The sequence below is a fragment of the Eumetopias jubatus genome, unplaced genomic scaffold, assembly GCF_037043125.1.
Source record: "Eumetopias jubatus isolate StellerSeaLion01/CBP00866 unplaced genomic scaffold, mEumJub1_p1.0 scaffold_10, whole genome shotgun sequence".
NCBI lineage: Eukaryota > Metazoa > Chordata > Mammalia > Carnivora > Otariidae > Eumetopias > Eumetopias jubatus.
In genome coordinates this window covers 56299921-56316673 of record NW_028274816.1, presented here as the reverse complement: position 1 = coordinate 56316673, position 16753 = coordinate 56299921, and the positions used below count along the sequence as shown (strand labels likewise).

Below are 16753 nucleotides of genomic sequence, written 5' to 3'. Positions count from 1 at the left end.
TGTTCTGGAAGCTCCACATTTACTTAATGAATGACCTAGAACTTCTTCAGAAGCACCACCACGAGGAGTCCTGGGGCACATGTTGGGAATGAGGCTGACCTTGTCCCCGCCCTCATGGAGGGAGAGCATCTCAAGCTAAGATCAAACTGGGGCTTTACCCATGCGGCTGCCCTAAGGCCGAACACGCCGCCTGGCATAAGCCTGTGGTTAATTAATATAAGAAGGGGAGCTCCTACCGTTATCTTCCTGAAAACAGGGCAAGCGGGCAAATGCTTTCCTTATGCCCTCTCCTACACGACTGGCGCAGACACAGGTTTGGAACCCAGCTCTGGCCCTTCTGGTAGTCCTCACTGGAAGAGGGGAAATTCAGGGGAAAGGGCCCTTCTAAAAGATCAGGGTAGGGGTGCCTGGGTGGCTCAGTCGTTAAGCGTCTGCCTTTGGCTCAGGTCATGATCCCGGGGTCCTGGGATCGAGCCCCATGTCAGACTCCCTGCTCAGCGGGAAGCCGGCTTCTCCCTTTCCCACTCTCCCTGCATGTGTTCCCTCTCTCGCTGTGTCTCTGTCAAATAAAGAAATAAAATCTTAAAAAAAAAAAATCAGGGTAAACGGGCATGATCACTTTGGAAAGGAATTTGGCAAAAGCTTGTCAGGCAGAGGACGCGCCTATCTATGCCAGCAATCGCCTTCCTGGGTGTCCTCCCTTAGAAGTGCATGTGCGCAAGTGTCCAAGGGTTGGCAACTCCCTAAAGTCTCCAACAGCAGTCGAAAGGGTCTCAAGTCTGCTCTAGACATGCAACAGAACAACAGCGGGTAGCTGGAATAAACTAGAACTCTACAAATAAACAACAAATAACGGTGAGAGAAAAAAAAAAAAAGCAAGTGGCAAAATGATGGCAGGTACCTGGGTGTTTTTTATATTTTTCTTCATATTTTCCATCAGGGCTTAAATGCTGCACACAGAGGCCAAGGCCCCTGGCCAGTGGGGGCGTTCACACCCAGCTGTCCGAAGCCCAGCAGAGGATGCTTCCTACTCGGGCAACCGACGGCTTCTCCTTTCCAGTAACCATTCATCGAATTACTGATATGGCTGAATTAGGTCTATAGATTTTAGTATTTGTTTTCCCTTTTCATTCTGGTTTCCTCTCTCCTGCCTTCTCTTGGATTATTTGAACGCTTTTTCCGGTTCTTTGAGGTTTCGCTCTCGGCAGTTCAGTCTTTAGTACTGCACACACACATACCTCTTTCTCGGTCTATTCAGAGTCCGTATCGTACCACTTCACTTCCACTGTAGAATCCGCCATCGCTCAGGCCATGGGTCCTTTCCACTCCTCCCACCATTTTGTGCTGTCGTTGTTGTCACATGACCTGAGCCGAAGGCAGACGCTTAAATGACTGAGCCACAAAGGCACCCTTTAACTTTTGCTTTAAAATCATAATAGATTTCAAAGAAATGAAGAGACCAGATAGTCTTTAGCAATCTTTCCCCGCTGGATTACCATTTCTTCGATGCAGACTGAAGTTCCAAGTTTCTCCTGGGATAATGTCCCGAAAGCCTGAAGAACTTCCATTAGCATTTTGTATAGTGTATTTCTGCCAGTGACAAGTTCTCTTGTCTTTTTACTTGTTTTCACTGGTTTTAGAATTCTGGGGTTGACAGTTTTCTTTCAGCCTCTTGACGATGTTGTTTCGCTGTCTCTGGTCTCCGTTTTTGGAGAAATCCAGGATTACCCGAATCATGGTTGCCCTGCTTGTAATGTGTTGTTTTTGTCAGGCTGCTTTCAAGACTTTATTAAAAAAATCTTTGCCTCTTTTTTAGACTGGATAATTCCTATTAATATTATTTCCAGTGCACAAAAGTCTCTCATCCCCATTCTATTAGGTCTACCAGTGGATCTTTAAAATTGCAGATACTGTATTTTCGGTGTTAGAACACCCATTTTGTTAACATCTTCTATTTCTCTGCTGAGACTTGTCAACATTACACAGGTGTTTTCCTTTTACCTCAGTGAGCATAGTTGTAATAACTACTTTAAAGTCCTTGCCTGCTAACTCCAACACTTGGATGTCTTTTTGTTTTGTTTTAACGTAGGCTCCACGCCCAACATGGGGCTTGAACTCACGACCCCAAGATCAAGAGTTGCATGCTCTACCCACTGAGCCAGCCAGGCGCCCCCCCCAACACTTGGGTTCTCTTGGTCATCTTGTCTTTTCCCTTGAGAATGAGTCCCATTTCCCTAATTCTATGTATATTAGGTAATTTTGCATTGTGTCCAGATAGTACGTTAACATTGTAGACATTCTGGATTCTGTTATATTCCTCCAAAGAAATGTGAGAGTTCCTGTGGGGATATTTGTATTTGCTAGACTCAACCTGCTGCAGCGGGTGACAGTATAAATCTGGATTGCTTCAGTCCTCCTTGGAGTTGGCCCCACACATCCATAGCCTGGTGGTCAGCTAAAGACTTGGGCTGAATCTATACATGTCAATTGGGGGGAGGGAACTTCCCTCACACTCTCCGTTCCAGCTGCTGTGGTTCCCTGAGGCTCTGTCCTCTGGTTCTTCAGGCCAGTAAGACAGCTGGTTTTCTACCTGATTTTTGGCTGCCTGGTGCAGTGCCAGAGGCTGCAACCCACCCTCGGGCTAACACTGTAGAAAACTGCACACACACCAGAAAACTCATCCTGTGGTGGGCTTTTCCTGCAACTTCCAACTCGCCCTCTCCCCCAAATCCACCTGCTTTTGATCACTCTCCAGAGCCTTCCAGCAGTTTTGGGGGTTTTTTTGTTTTTGGTATTTTGTCTAGAATATATAGTTTATTTGCAGGGGTGTGGTTGCCTGTTAGAAGCATACTCCACCACACCAGAAACAGAGCTTCTGTATTTTTTTAGTAGACCTAGACCGATTATTTTTTCAGGATTGAAAGGGGGGAACCCTACTCTACTATCCAGGGTAGATGGAAAGAGTCAGAGATCCAGGGACAAAGTCGGAGATGGCCATATTTTATTAGCAAAGTCCAAAGGGCTCCTAATAAAACAAGAGAAGGGATCAGTTGTTCCAGGAGGAAAGGAAACATCTAAAGTCATCTCTGTTGGCCTTCTCTCTTAGAACTAAGGTGCTGAGTGGTCCCACGGCTTGGCAAAGTGGACACTCAGAGCACCTGGCAAATGAGGTCCAGAGCCGAACCTCTGCCACAGGCAAACTGTGCCCCCTCTAGCCAACTAATCCCCAACTTGAACCGGCATCCCTCACCCATCTCCAGTAATCCCACCCTGCAATGGTTGCTTCTGGAAGGGAGAGATTTACTTTTCATTGTTTATGTTGTTTTTTCCTTCCTCAAAAACTATGACTGCGTGTCTCGGTAAACCTTTCAATTCTGCACTACACACACCTATTATCTATCCAGACAACAAATGACATGTAAAAATGCTACCATGCTACTCTTTCAGAAGGAAGCAACATCTCAAATGCACTTATATACTCTATAACCTCGGCCTCGGGCTTTGGGGAGTCTTTCCCAAGCGTGTGCAAAGGAAACCAGCTCAATGTCACTCAACAGCAGACTGATTAAATAGCTTATGGTTCATCTGTGGTTTTGGAATTCAATGCACAATGCACTGACAAGGATCTCCAAAACATAGTGAGAAAAAGCAAGTTGCAGGAAAAGTTATGCACAATAGCAGCTAACATGGAGCAACTTCTACTCAAAAGAATGTATTCATTCAATTCCCACATTAACAGAGGAATGTACTATTAACCCATTTTACACATGGGGCAATGGAGGCACAAAAAGGTCACCTGCCCAAGGTCACATAGCAAGTGGGATAGCCCGGGCTTAAACCTGACAGTTTGGAAAGATTCACTGTCAAAGGCTGCCGAGAGTGACCTCTGGGAGGTATATATGAAAGTGGATACAGCTAACATATCCAAAAAGCATCTCCCATTTCTCTCCAAAATCCTGAGTTTAGCTAGGAAGTCAGCTGCTCCTGCTATGTGGCCGATGTTGAGCTGCCAGGCCCTATGACGCAGTGGGGAGGAGTCTTTTCACCCCTATATATGTATAATGCTTGAATGTTTAACTATGAGCTTAAAAACAAAATCTACCTGCCCCTCTGGATCCAGCTGAAGGCCCTCCCTCAACACCTGGGCCACCCGGGCCTGCCTGTTTTTCAGTGGTGACTACTAAGTCCCAGGACCTTGTGAAGGCAAAGCCCTAGTCGCTAACAAGTAGTGGCGCCACTAAATAAATGTTCCTAAGTGTCTTGCGGAGAAGTCTTCCCCATCAGCCCACATTCCGTGCCTTACTTGTTGGATCAGGCTGTTCCCTCATCTGCAGTGTGAGCACGACAACAGCATCGACTCCCATGGGGCTGCTGTGAGGATTCAAGCAATTAAGCCAAAGTGCAAGTATTCTGAAAGGTACCAGGCAGGTAAGTGTGAGTATGTTAGCTATTATTAAACTCTTTTGACTTGCCAACTCCAACCTAAGCCTCCATTTTTCCATCTGCAAAGGGCAAATAGGACATAACCTCAACAGATACACACACCAAAAAATATGCAAGAAACTGACTAAAAGGGTCTGTGCTGCAAAGGGAAACCACAGAATGTGGGGCTCTGATGGGACCAAGAGCTTTTTATTGTAGTTTTTTACCTTTGCGTGTATTATTTATTTTTTGAGTAGTACCTGTTCCACTAGAATGTTCTGAGGCTTCAACTTAAGAGTTTGGCTACGACACATCATACACAGACAATATTCCACAGACAACATAAGTGGGGTATGGAGTGGAGAAACCTGGCAGCCCCAAAGACAGCCCACTTCCTTTCATTTGGTAACTCTAGCATCCCTAAAGTATTTGTTACCTTCACAGATTAGATCCTCCTTCCCAAGTAGCTACGTATCTCCTGGAGGTATTAGAAACCACAGGATGATCACTGTGCTCTTCCTGGAGACGTGGGGAAATCTATTTTTATGATAATATTAAAACATGTAATATGGGAGAATATGAAATTTGAAGAAATGAGAATAAAGACAGTTCTTGCCTGGGGCTGGCAGCTTCCAGCACCCACCCCAGATTCCCAAGGGGTCTTTTCCAGATGATTCAATTTCTGCCATGAAAGGTACAGGGGTGGAAAAGTTTGAGAAGCTTCAGAGAAGTTTCTATGATAATTTTGTTTTTATCCATCCAGACCCTCCTGCTCCCCCTTGTGACCAAGGCCCCACACTGCAAAGTAGAAGGGTGTAGTTGGCTCAAAATGTCCAAGAAAGGGTGAGATTCATGCATTGATAAAAACACTGCCCTTGGTGCCCCTGAGTTGACATTGATGGGGTCCAGAAAGGGGCCCCTCCAGAAACACAGTCCTAGCCTCACCTAGGGAGGAGGAGAGGTGAGCAGGAGGGTCAGGGAATAGAGTGCCTCCTCCCTGTGGAGACCCAATTTTTTTTCTTTCCTTTTCTTCTGGAGCAGGACTGAAACAGGAGGAGCGGATTTGTTCAAACTGGCCAGACTCACAGCTCACACAATTTTACAATAAGGAGAAACTCCAGGACGGTGACAAGAACTAGAGCGTGCTCGGGCTGTCGAGTCAAGACAAACCCGGCATCCTGAACCAATGAAAGCTTTGAGCCCTGCCAGCTGTGGGACTTGAGGCACATTACTTAAGTGTCACTTAACTTTAAAATGAGGCCACTGCCCACTCGGACTCTGCACAGTGCCTGCTGCACAGGGGATTTACACAGAAGGCAGCATCAGTATCACATCCTTTACTTCTTTACCGTTAATATAATTCCTGTCACTGAGAATAGCCACTTTTGAACTGAATTAGTCAATAGGCAGTTGGAACCAGAAGCTTCTACGCACTCTAGAATTTGAGCAATCTCTTGTTAGATTACCCAGAAAAACAGTGGCAGGAATGGTGATGGAGGGGAGGAACCCTGAGGCACACTGAAGCATCCAGTGAGATTTCTTTAGGTTAAAAAAGGCCACTGATAGGATCATTCCCTATCACAGGAAGACGTTTGTAATGTGGGGAAAAAAACAAATCCTAAAGCAAATAACTTTATTTCTATCATTCCTTTTTAAAGAACCAAGGGCATATAGAAAATATAAAAAAAACACAAACAGCTGTGACTCAGGGGGGTAAAGGAAGGACTGACACAGCCCTGGAAAGCAACAGCCTCCAGGACAGTCTGAGTTGCATCAGGAAAGGGCGGGGGGGGCTCTGATAAGACAGGCTCCTATGTCCTAGCTTGGGCCCCAAAACATCAGGATCCTCAGGAGGTGGGACCCTGGAACCTGCCTTTTTAAAACAAGTTTTCAAAGTAATGTTCACTTTGCCAGGTCTCGCCCTAATGCCCAAGGGAACTTTGGTAACATTTCCTCTCTTCCAAAATCCAGGCTGAAACCCAACTAATCCTGAACTAAAACTCAAGAACAGCACACCAGATGCCACCTGTTGTTTTTCAGGATCTCAAACTCTGGAGGAAATACATTCCGCCTGCCGTCTTTTCCTCTCTGGGGCACCTGTCTGCATTTGGAACGGTGGCTCCCGCTAGTGTTTCATCAGGCCCAGCCTTACTCCCCACCTGGAGTCATGCTCTTCTCTGTATGACATCAGGCAGGGAGTAAGTCCAAGGAGATGGCAAGAGGATCCTAAGCAACAAGGCATGCTGGCTGCTGGCAGGCGTCTCCTGTGGAAGCCCAGAGGGTTGGCGATGCTATGGCGGCCCCAGGACAGAGGGATGCATCAGAGGGGGCGTTCAGGCGACGGCTGGCAAACAGCCTTCACCAGTGCAGGAAGGGAGACAGCCGGTCCCTATGCCCCTTGCTGAGCAGCTGCTGGTGCTTAGAAGTCACACATCTGTACAAGCTCACTGCTCGCAGGAAATGGTTTGTACTGGTCCAATGGCTCCCCCCAACCCCCCCGCCTGGAGCTGCCTTCAAGGGGGGAGGGGAGAAGGGAGAGGGCACGTGTGGTCGCGCTGCAGGTCAGCGTCTCCAGGGCTGCCAATCTTGGGTTCACTGGGGGCCGAGGCACTCCACAATCCCACTGCCCTTCATGCCATCAAAAAAGAAGAAGTTGTTGTGAGGAGGGTCCCTTTGAGACAGGGCCTGGGAAGAAAAACAAGACAAGGGTTCAGCTCAGATGCTTTCAAAAGGCTAATATGGAGAAAAATGAAAAAGCCCTCAAAAACCAGATCTTCTAACACTCAGCAGCGGTTCTCAACAGAGGTTGATTCTGCTCCCCAGGGGCTCAGTGGCTATGTCAGAGCCACAACTGCAACTGCCCTGTCTCTCTGCGCTGTCCCCAATCACCTGAGCACCTCTGGACAGATCAGTTAGCCTCTCTGAACCCCATTTTCCCCACATAAAATGAAAACAGTACACGTACTGTCCTCGTAGCACTAGGCAGATGCTGTTCCTCAACCATGTGAAACGACGTGTCCCCCCCGCCCCCAGCAGCGCCGTGGGCGAACAGCAGTAATAACTATTCATGCCGATCCGACTGAGAACGGCGGCAGCCCTGACCCTCTGTGGGACACACACTGCTGCAGACACGGCTCTTCCGTGAGGAGACACGCTGCCTGCCTTCGTGTGCACGACGGGCCAGGGCTGGGATCCAGACAGTCTTTGAGATGCTACTTAGCCATGGAAATGGTGATTATCTTGTGGGGTTAACAGCAGCACAGGGCACCTTAACGAAGGGGCCAGACCTCCTGAAATCATGTGCTGAATCGTGTGTGTACATGTGCGTACTGAGAAAGGACTCGCAGGTGTCAGTGAGTTTTCTCAGAGGTTCTTAACTCAAAAAGGGTTGCCATTTAAAGACGAGGACATCGTCCAAGCACGCCACTAGGCCAGGTTTAAAGGCTCCCAGGAGCGCCATGATTGTCATTCATAGGGCGGGACTTCTTTCACAAGGTTAGGAATGCACTCTAGACACCCTGAACTTCTCTTTGAATTGAGCATCAATCTCAACCTGTTTCTTCCTCTGTAAAATGGGAATAATTATACCTCCTTCAAGTGGTTATTCAGCCATCCGTCCATGGAAAACTTCTAGAGCATCTACTCTGTGCCAGGTATCAGGAGTCTGAGGCACAGTTAAGACAGAGGCCTGCTTCTCTGGGCTTACATGCAAAATGGCAACTGCACGTGCCTGCTACCGTTTTTGGGGAACATGAGATGCAATCAAGCTTGGAATGCGTCTGGCACATAACAAATTCTCAAAAAGTGGGAGCTGCCATGACTGAGAAGAGCCAGGGATCCCTTACCACGATCTGAGGACCCCAAGCACTCAGCCAGGTGGAAGGGCCCAAGAGCCCACAGTTAGAACTCCCAGACCCCAGAACCCAAGTTACAGGACATGACACAATGGGACCCAGCAGCACTGCTGCTGCCACCATCACCGCTACACTGTAGACAGGGAGGCCTAGCGGAGACAAGAGGAGGAGGACACTTACGGAAGCATGACAGGACAGGGCATGTGGATGGAATATGTGGTGTTTGGAATGATGGAAGGAAGAAAACAAAGAGGATTCGGAGGGAAGAGAGTTACGTTTGCCCTCCATCTCCTAATGTTTACTCATTATGGATGGTCAGATGGTGCTCAGGAGAGAAGTGGGGCTGTGCCACAACCTTCAGATTGTGGGACCCTGGTGTCAGCTGGCTGAAGGCTGAATCGTGTTAAGTAAGGGGCGGGGGGTGGTAGGGACAAGACACCAGGCCATGGGTTGAACACGGGGCAAAAGGTAAAGTGCTTCCCAAGCAAGATGGGGGTAGGGGGAGATTCCAAACACACCCAGCAACCAAGAATGCAGAGTACTCTGGCTGTCTGGGATAAACAGAAACAAGATGCGGGCAACAGCTGTCCCCAGCAGGCAGGAAGGAGGGGGCTGCATTAGAGGTTAGGACTGGGACACGGAGAAGCCACTGCAAACAATGGGGTCAAGGCCAGCCGCCCCGACTCCTAATCTCCATCCCACATTAAATACCCAGGGAGCAGCTTCTTGGTGAGATGCCCCGAGTGAAGCCGAAGGCACAAAGACAGCGCCCGGCTCCACGGAGACAACGTCTGCAGCACGAGGCTGAGCGGTGAAGGGCACAGGCTCAGAGAGCAGACTGCCTGGGCTCAGGTCCTCGCTCCGTCACTTCTCTGCACTGCGGCTCCTCCCTTATGAATCAGGGGTGCTCACAACAGTCCTACCTCGTAGGGCTGTTGTGAGGAAAAGACAAGTGTATCCTTGCATAGGCATTTCAGTAAGTTTTGCTACCGCTGTTGTCACTGTAGGCTACAAAACTGATTTTGTGCCCTTAGGATTCTCCCATCACAGCGCCCCTTCCTCCTGAGTCTGTCCACAGGCGGCCTCAGAATCCTTCTCAACACAGTCTCCTGGGCGGCCACAACTGACTTCTCAGATTGGGCATATAAGCTACAATATTCATAGCAGTCTTAACGAAGCAGAAGGCGTGAGCAAGGACATAGGTGTGGCCATCACATCCCTCTCTTCTTCTCCCTCTGAATCTCCCTGAGGCTCGCCCTACTCCTTAGGATATAGAAAGTTGGATTTAGGGAGAGAATTTGGTCCAGAGAAAAGGATCAGGAAAGAAGAGAGGAAAAAAAAGAACCTTAAAGATGGTAGGACTATCAAATTGAGTCAAATGTCTCCAGAACAAATTTACTGACTTCAAGACAAAGTAGTGAGACCTGGATCTCCAAATGCTCCCCTTAAGCTCAAACACATCATGTAAATGAGCATGGGAAATCATTTAACTAGGCATGAGTCTGCTCCATGAAAGAAAAGGACAAACCATCATTGCAAACCTACTGGAGCAGTCGAGAACCTACAAAAGGCAGATTCGATGTCTCTGGGCAAATATCAAAGTCCCAAAGAAAGTATTTGGGGACATGCTGTAATTCTGACACGGAAATGTTCCAGAAGAGACTCAAAAGGCTGGCTGTGCTAGTTATGTGGTTACACCACATATTCCAAGTGAAATATTTCCCTTCTGAGAGGGACAATGACACCAAACCTAATGTGGTCACAGGTCACCCACTATAGAGCCTTGCGGGGCTCCTGGGACAGTACACATGCTCTACTGGTACTGAATGCCCCCTTCTGAACAACTACCCTTGGTGTGTGCATTACAAGAGGAAGCTCTGATACCATGGCCGTGGACAGAGAAAACCGCATGAAGGAGAAGTTAAGGGCACAGGCTGTGGAGCCCATCTCCGGGCCTCAGTGTCCCCCCGCCTTTAAATGGTGATCATGATAGTATGCACTTCACAGAGCTCTGAGAAGCAGACTACATGGCAAGTATCATGAGCACCACGTAACTCATCAGTCGTTAGGACAGGCAGCTCTCTACGGCAGCCATGGGTTCTCTCAGGTGGCACACTGACAAGGCCATGGTGGTTCAACGGTCTTCTGCTCCAAAGGGACTCTTTACCTTCACAATTTCCTGGGCCAGGATCCCTCCAACCACTGCACACACTGGGGCCATCTCGGAGAAGCAGTACCTAGAAGAGAAGACAAATGAAATCGAGCCCGGAGAACAGGAAGGCGGCTGTAGGACATGTGACAAAGGTCAGTAGTGGGCTTGCCTGATGAAAACATCTCCTACCAGGAGGAGTCAATTCAGATAGCAATGCTAATGCTGGCACAAAGGCGTGAAAATGAAATCTGCTCCAGGAGGTTAGTTGGGAAAGACCTCTGAACCTTGCAAGGCAGGCAGGAATTGTTTCACAACATTTTTTTTGTTTAAGTTAAAGTAAAGACTATATCTGTGCTTCCTAAAAATAAGGTCCAACAAATATCAGATGTTTCAGTGCCCCGGTCACATTCTCGCAATTCTCTTCTTACCCACAATGGGCAGTGGGTTCTATCTGCTATTCCCAGACAAATGTCAGGGAGAAGGCCTGTGTTAACATGTAGGAGGCATAGGAAATCTGGGGCCTGAAATGAAGCATGGGGGGCACAAAAAGTCTCTGCTACTTACATAGATACCAACCCTTGTGGGCCAGGATGGGGCATACAGAGGACAAATCTTAGCTAATACTGTCACCTGCCTCCCCAAATCACCGCTCCTGGGCAGTATAACACTCTGCCACCACTGCCCCAGAGGAAGTGAGCTCTGCCAAACATGGAGGTATTTTTTATTTTTTATTTTTATAATTTATTTTTATTTTTTTTATTTTTTTAAAGATTTTATTTATTCATTTGAGACACAGAGATACAGAGAGAGAGAGAGCATGAGCAGGGGGGAGAGGCAGAGGGAGAGGGAGAAGCAGGCTCCCCGCTAAGCCAGGAGCCCGATGTGGGGCTTGATCCCAGGACCCTGGGATCATGACCTGAGCTGAAGGCAGATGTTTAACCATCTGAGCCATCCAAGTGCCCCATGAAGGTATTTTTTAAATGAACAAAGTAGAACACAGAGAAGTTAAAGGGAAAGCTTCCCTAAGGAACCCACCTACCAGAAGACTACCTCCAATCTTCCCAGTGTGGTATACATCCTTCCTAATTTTTTAAAAGTGCACATACCTAAACATATATAATTTAAAACCCAAGTAATAGTAATCATTATTCACTCTGCTCTGTACCCTACTGGTAGATATTTAAGCTGTTCAACATTGCAAGCATACATCCTGGCATAGGTGTCCAATAATTCCTTTTAAAAAAAAAATTTTATTTATTTGACAGAGAGCAAGCGAGTGAGCACAAGCAGGGGGAGAGGCAGGCAGAGGGAGAGGGAGAAGCAGGGTCCCCGCTGAGCAGAGTGCCTGATGTGGGGCTCCATCCCTGGGATCATGACCTGAGCTGAAGGCAGATGCCCAAGCGACTGAGCCACCCAGGCACCCCGATGTCCAGTAATTCCTCATGGCAAATTCTTAAATATAGAATTTCTGGGTCCTGACACATTGGGCAAAATGCCCTCCAGAAAAGCGTTACCATTTCAACTCCCACCAACTGTGTGTGAAGGTGCCCATCTCCTCACACCGTGGCGGGACCAGCATTCTCATATGTGCAACCACAGAGGTAACTTTTCCTCTGGATTATCAAGTTCCTTTACAGAACTATAAAACAAATAGAGAACTATACCAAAGAAAAACTAGTCACTCATAATCCCACTACTCAAAGATAATCAAATGTGGAAATATTTTTCCTTTAAAAAAATATACCTATATTCTGTGCAATCATACTATACAATTTAATATTCTGCTTCCCCCCCCCTCTTAAAAAGTATATTATCTCAACAAAATGCTAGAGAACCTAACCAGGAACATACAGAAAGAATTATACACCGTGACTAAGTGGGATTTACAACCAGGAATGCAAGGTTGGTGTAACATCTGAAAAATCAATCAATGCAGTATTGCCATTTTACACAAATAATGGTACCATAAACATGATCATCTCAACTGACAGAGAAAAAAAAAAAAGCATGTGACAAAATCCAGCACCCTTTCATGATAAAAATACTCAGCAAACTGGGAACATAGGGGAATTTCTTCAACCCGATAAAGGGCATCTATGAAAATCCACAGCTAACACCATACTTAATGGTGAAAGACTGAAAGCTTTCTTCCTAAGATAAGGAGTAAGACAAGGATGTCTGTTCTCACCACTTCTTGACATTGTACTAGGGGTTCTAGCCAAAGCAATTAAGGAAGGAAAAATAAACAAGACTGCCAGATTGGAAAGGAAGAAACAATATATATTCACAGATAACATGATCTAGTATATAGAAAATACTAAGGAATCCACAGAAAAATTATTCGAACTATTAAATTTATTCAGCAGGGCTGCAGGACACAAGATTAATATACAAAAATTAGTTGCATTTCGATACATTAGCAATGAACATTCTGAAAATGAAATTAAGACCTCCATTTACAATACCACCCAAAAGAATAAAATATATAGGAATAATTTGACAATAATTGTGTAAAACTAATACTCTGTAGACGACAAAACATTGTTAAAAAAAAAAGATGTAAATAAATGGAAAGATACCCCATGTTTGCGGATCAGTACACTTAACAACGTTAAGGGGGCAATACTCCCCAAATTTAATCTATACATCTGGCATAATCCCAATCAAAATTCTTGCTGCCTTTTTCGTAGAAATGCAAATTTCTACATCCTAAAAATTCATCTGGGAATGCAAGAGACCCAGACTAGTCAAAAGAATCCTTCCTCAGAAAGGAAAAAGTTGAAGAACTCACACGTCCCAATTTTACAACTTACTACTACAGCTGCTGATACTGCTACAAAACAACATAATCAAGATACTGTGGTACTTGAATCTACATGGACAGACATATATATCAGTGAAACAGAAATGAGAATCCAGAACTAAAGAAATACATATATGGTCAATTGATTTTTGACAAGGGTAACAAGACCATTCAATGAAGAAGGCCTTTTTTATTTTTTTAACAAACAATACTGGACAATTGGGTCTCCACATGCAAAAGAATTAAGCCGAACCCCTACCTCACACCATGCACAAAAGATGACTCAAAAATGGCTCACAGACCTAAATGTAATAGCTAAAACTACAAAACAGAGCAATAAAACTTCATGACCTTGGATTAGGCAATGGTTTCTTAAATACTATCCTAGGGAAAGTACATGTGAAAAAAGAAAAAAAAAACAAACAGATAAACTGTATTTCATAAAAATTAAAAACTTGCACTTCAAAGGATACTTTTCACTTCAAAGAGAATGAAAAGACAACCCATGGAATAGGAGAAAAACTTTATGAATCATGTATCTGATGAATGACTTGTATTGAGACCCTACATAGAACTTTTTTTTTTTAAAGATTATTTACTTATTTGAGTGAGAGATAGAGCAAGAGTGAGAGCGAGCAGGAGCAGGGAGGAGGAGCAGAGGGAGAAGCAGACTCCCCGATGAGCAAGGAGCCCAATGTGGGGCTCCATTCCAGGACCCCGGGATCACGACCTGAGGCAAAGGCAGACACTTAATGGACTGAGCCACCCAGGAGCCCCTGGACCACTTTCTAATACCATAAACAAAAATAAATTCAAAATGGACGAAAGGCCTAAACGTGAGAGAGGAAACCATCAAAATCCTAGAGGAGAACACAGGCAGAAACCTCTCTGACCTCAGCCACAGCAACTTCTTACTAGATACTTGCCAGAGGCAAAGGAAACAAAAGCAAAAATACTGGGACTCCTTCAAGATAAAAAGCTTCTGCATAGCGAAGGAAACAAAACTAAAAGGCAGTCTATGGAATGGGAGAAGGTATTTGCCAATGACACATCCAATAAAGGGTTAGTATCCAAAATCTATAAAGAATTTAACACCAAACTCAACACCCCCCCCAAAAAAGAATCCAGTTAAGAAATGGGCAGAAGACATGAATAGACACTTTTCCAAAGATGTCAAGTTGGCTAACAGACACATGAAAAGATGCTCAACATCACTCATCATTAGGGAAACACAAATCAAAACCATGATGAGATACCACCTCACCACACCTGTCAGAATGGCTAAAATTAACAGAAGAAACAACGGGTGTTGGTGAGGATTTCAAGAAAGGGGAACCCTCTTGCCCTGTTGGTGGGAATGCAAACTGGTGCAGCCACTGTGGAGAAGAGTTTGGAGGTTTCAAAAAGTTTAAAAATAGAACTACCCTTTGATCTAGTAATTGTACCACTAGGTATTTACCCAAAGGATACAAAACTACAGATTTGAAGGGGTACATGCACCCCGATGCTTACAGTAGTATTATCAACAATAGCCAAACTATGGAGAGAGCCCAAACGTCCATCAACTGATGATGGGTAAAGAAGATGTGGTGTACACACACACACACACACACACACACACACACACACACACACACACACACACACACACACACACACACACACACACACACACGGAATATTATTCAGCCATCAAAAAGAATGTATCTTGCCATATGCAATGACACGGACAGAGCTAGAGTATATTCTGCTAAGTGAAATAAGTCAGCCAGAGAAAGACAAATACCATATGATCTCACTCATATGTGGAAATTTTTTTCCCCAAAGATTTTATTTATTTATTTGACAGAGAGAGACACAGCAAAAGAAGAAACACAGCAGGGGGAGTGGGAGAGGGAGAAGCAGGCTTCCCGCTGAGCAGGGAGCCCGATGTGGGGCTCGATCCCAGGACCCTGGGACCATGACCTGAGCCGAAGGCAGACACTTCACGAATGAGCCACCCAGGCATCCTCATATGTGGAATTTAAGAAAGAAAACAGATGAACATATGGGAAGGGGGAAAAGAAAAAAAGCAGAGAGGGAAACAATCCATAAGTGACTTTTTTTTTAAGATTTTTTATTTATTCATTTGAGAGAGACAGAGAGAGCACATGCAGGGGGAGAGGCAAAAGCAGACTCCCAGCTGAGCTGGGAGCCCAACATGAGGCTCGATCCCAGGACCCTGGGATCATGACCTGAGCTGAAGGCAGAAGCCCAACCATCTGAGCCAACGGCAGACACTTAACCGACTGAGCCACTCAGGCACCCTGCATATAAATTTTTTAAAAAAGATTTTATTATTATTTTTAAAACTTTATGTCATCTCTTATGTATATATGTACGTATATCGTCCCTACACCCAACGTGGGGCTCAAACTCACGACCCCGAGATGAAGACAAAACAAGCACCAAGTGAAGAAACAATCAGATGAATCCAGAATACAGGACGTTCTACAATTGACCTGGCCCAGACTCTTAAAAAAAAGTGCTAAATTGTTCAAGATCGTGAATTGGAAAACTTTCTCTGCAAAGTAATTGACAGTAAATTTTTTTTGGCTTTATGCACCATAACGGTCCCTGTTTAAACTTTTTTTTTTTTTTTAAAGATTTTATTTATTTATTTGACAGAGACACGGCGAGAGAGGGAACACAAGCAGGGGGAGTGGGAGAGGGAGAAGCAGGCTTCCCACTGAGCAGGGAGCCCTTTGCAGGGCTCAATCCCAGGACCCTGGGATCATGACCTGAGCCGAAGGCAGGCGCCCAACTGACTGAGCCACCCAGGCGCCCCCCCCCCCACCCATTTAAACTCCTTAAGGCTGCTGTTACAGAGTTGTAAAAATTCTGGAAAAGCTGTCACAGATAATACATAAATGAGTAGGTGTGGAATAAAACTTTATTTACAAAAACAGGGGGCAAGCTATAGTTTGCCAACTCCTAGATTAAAATAGACACAGAACCAAATCCAAGCGATGAACTTGGATGCATCCTTATGCATCATGTCATCAGTACGTCCCTCCCCCAAAACAAAAAGCAAAATATTAGCAATTGAATCTAGCTGAGTGTATTCATTACTGTATGATTCTTTTCATTTTTCTGTATGCTTGGCACTTTTCACAATAAACGTAATTTTCAAACTGTGCATTGTCCTGTGTCATTAACTCTTTAATGCCTTTCCAATTTTGCTTTTAAATATGATAATAAATATTTATTTATTTAGCTCCACACCAGTATGGAGCCCAATGGAGGGCTCAAACTCATGACCCTGAGATCAACAGTCTGATGCTTAACCCACTGAGCCATCCATACGCCCCATGAATATCTTTTGTACAGAAATACTTGTTCACATTCTTTCTTCAGGGTATATTCTCATTATCAAGGAGAATGACTGGGCCCAAGACAGAACACTGTAATGACTCCTGATAAATATTTCCAAACTGCTTCCTAAAAAGACTGCACCTTTTCCCACCACCCTTGTGAACAATT

General features: G+C 45.4%; 1 protein-coding gene across 1 annotated transcript in view; it reads right to left on the bottom strand.

Moving 5' to 3' along the window:
* Positions 1 to 6038: 6038 nt before the first annotated feature.
* The window catches only part of SAE1 (SUMO1 activating enzyme subunit 1), a 77157-nt gene continuing 66442 nt past the window's right edge, over positions 6039 to 16753 (bottom strand). Inside the window, exons 8-9 of the mRNA XM_028088049.1 lie at positions 10444 to 10513; positions 6039 to 7107 (exon numbers count right to left, since the gene is read on the bottom strand). Coding sequence (XP_027943850.1) covers positions 7015 to 7107; positions 10444 to 10513 — 163 coding nt within the window. The 3' untranslated portion in view covers positions 6039 to 7014. The remainder of the gene's footprint in view (positions 7108 to 10443; positions 10514 to 16753) is intronic.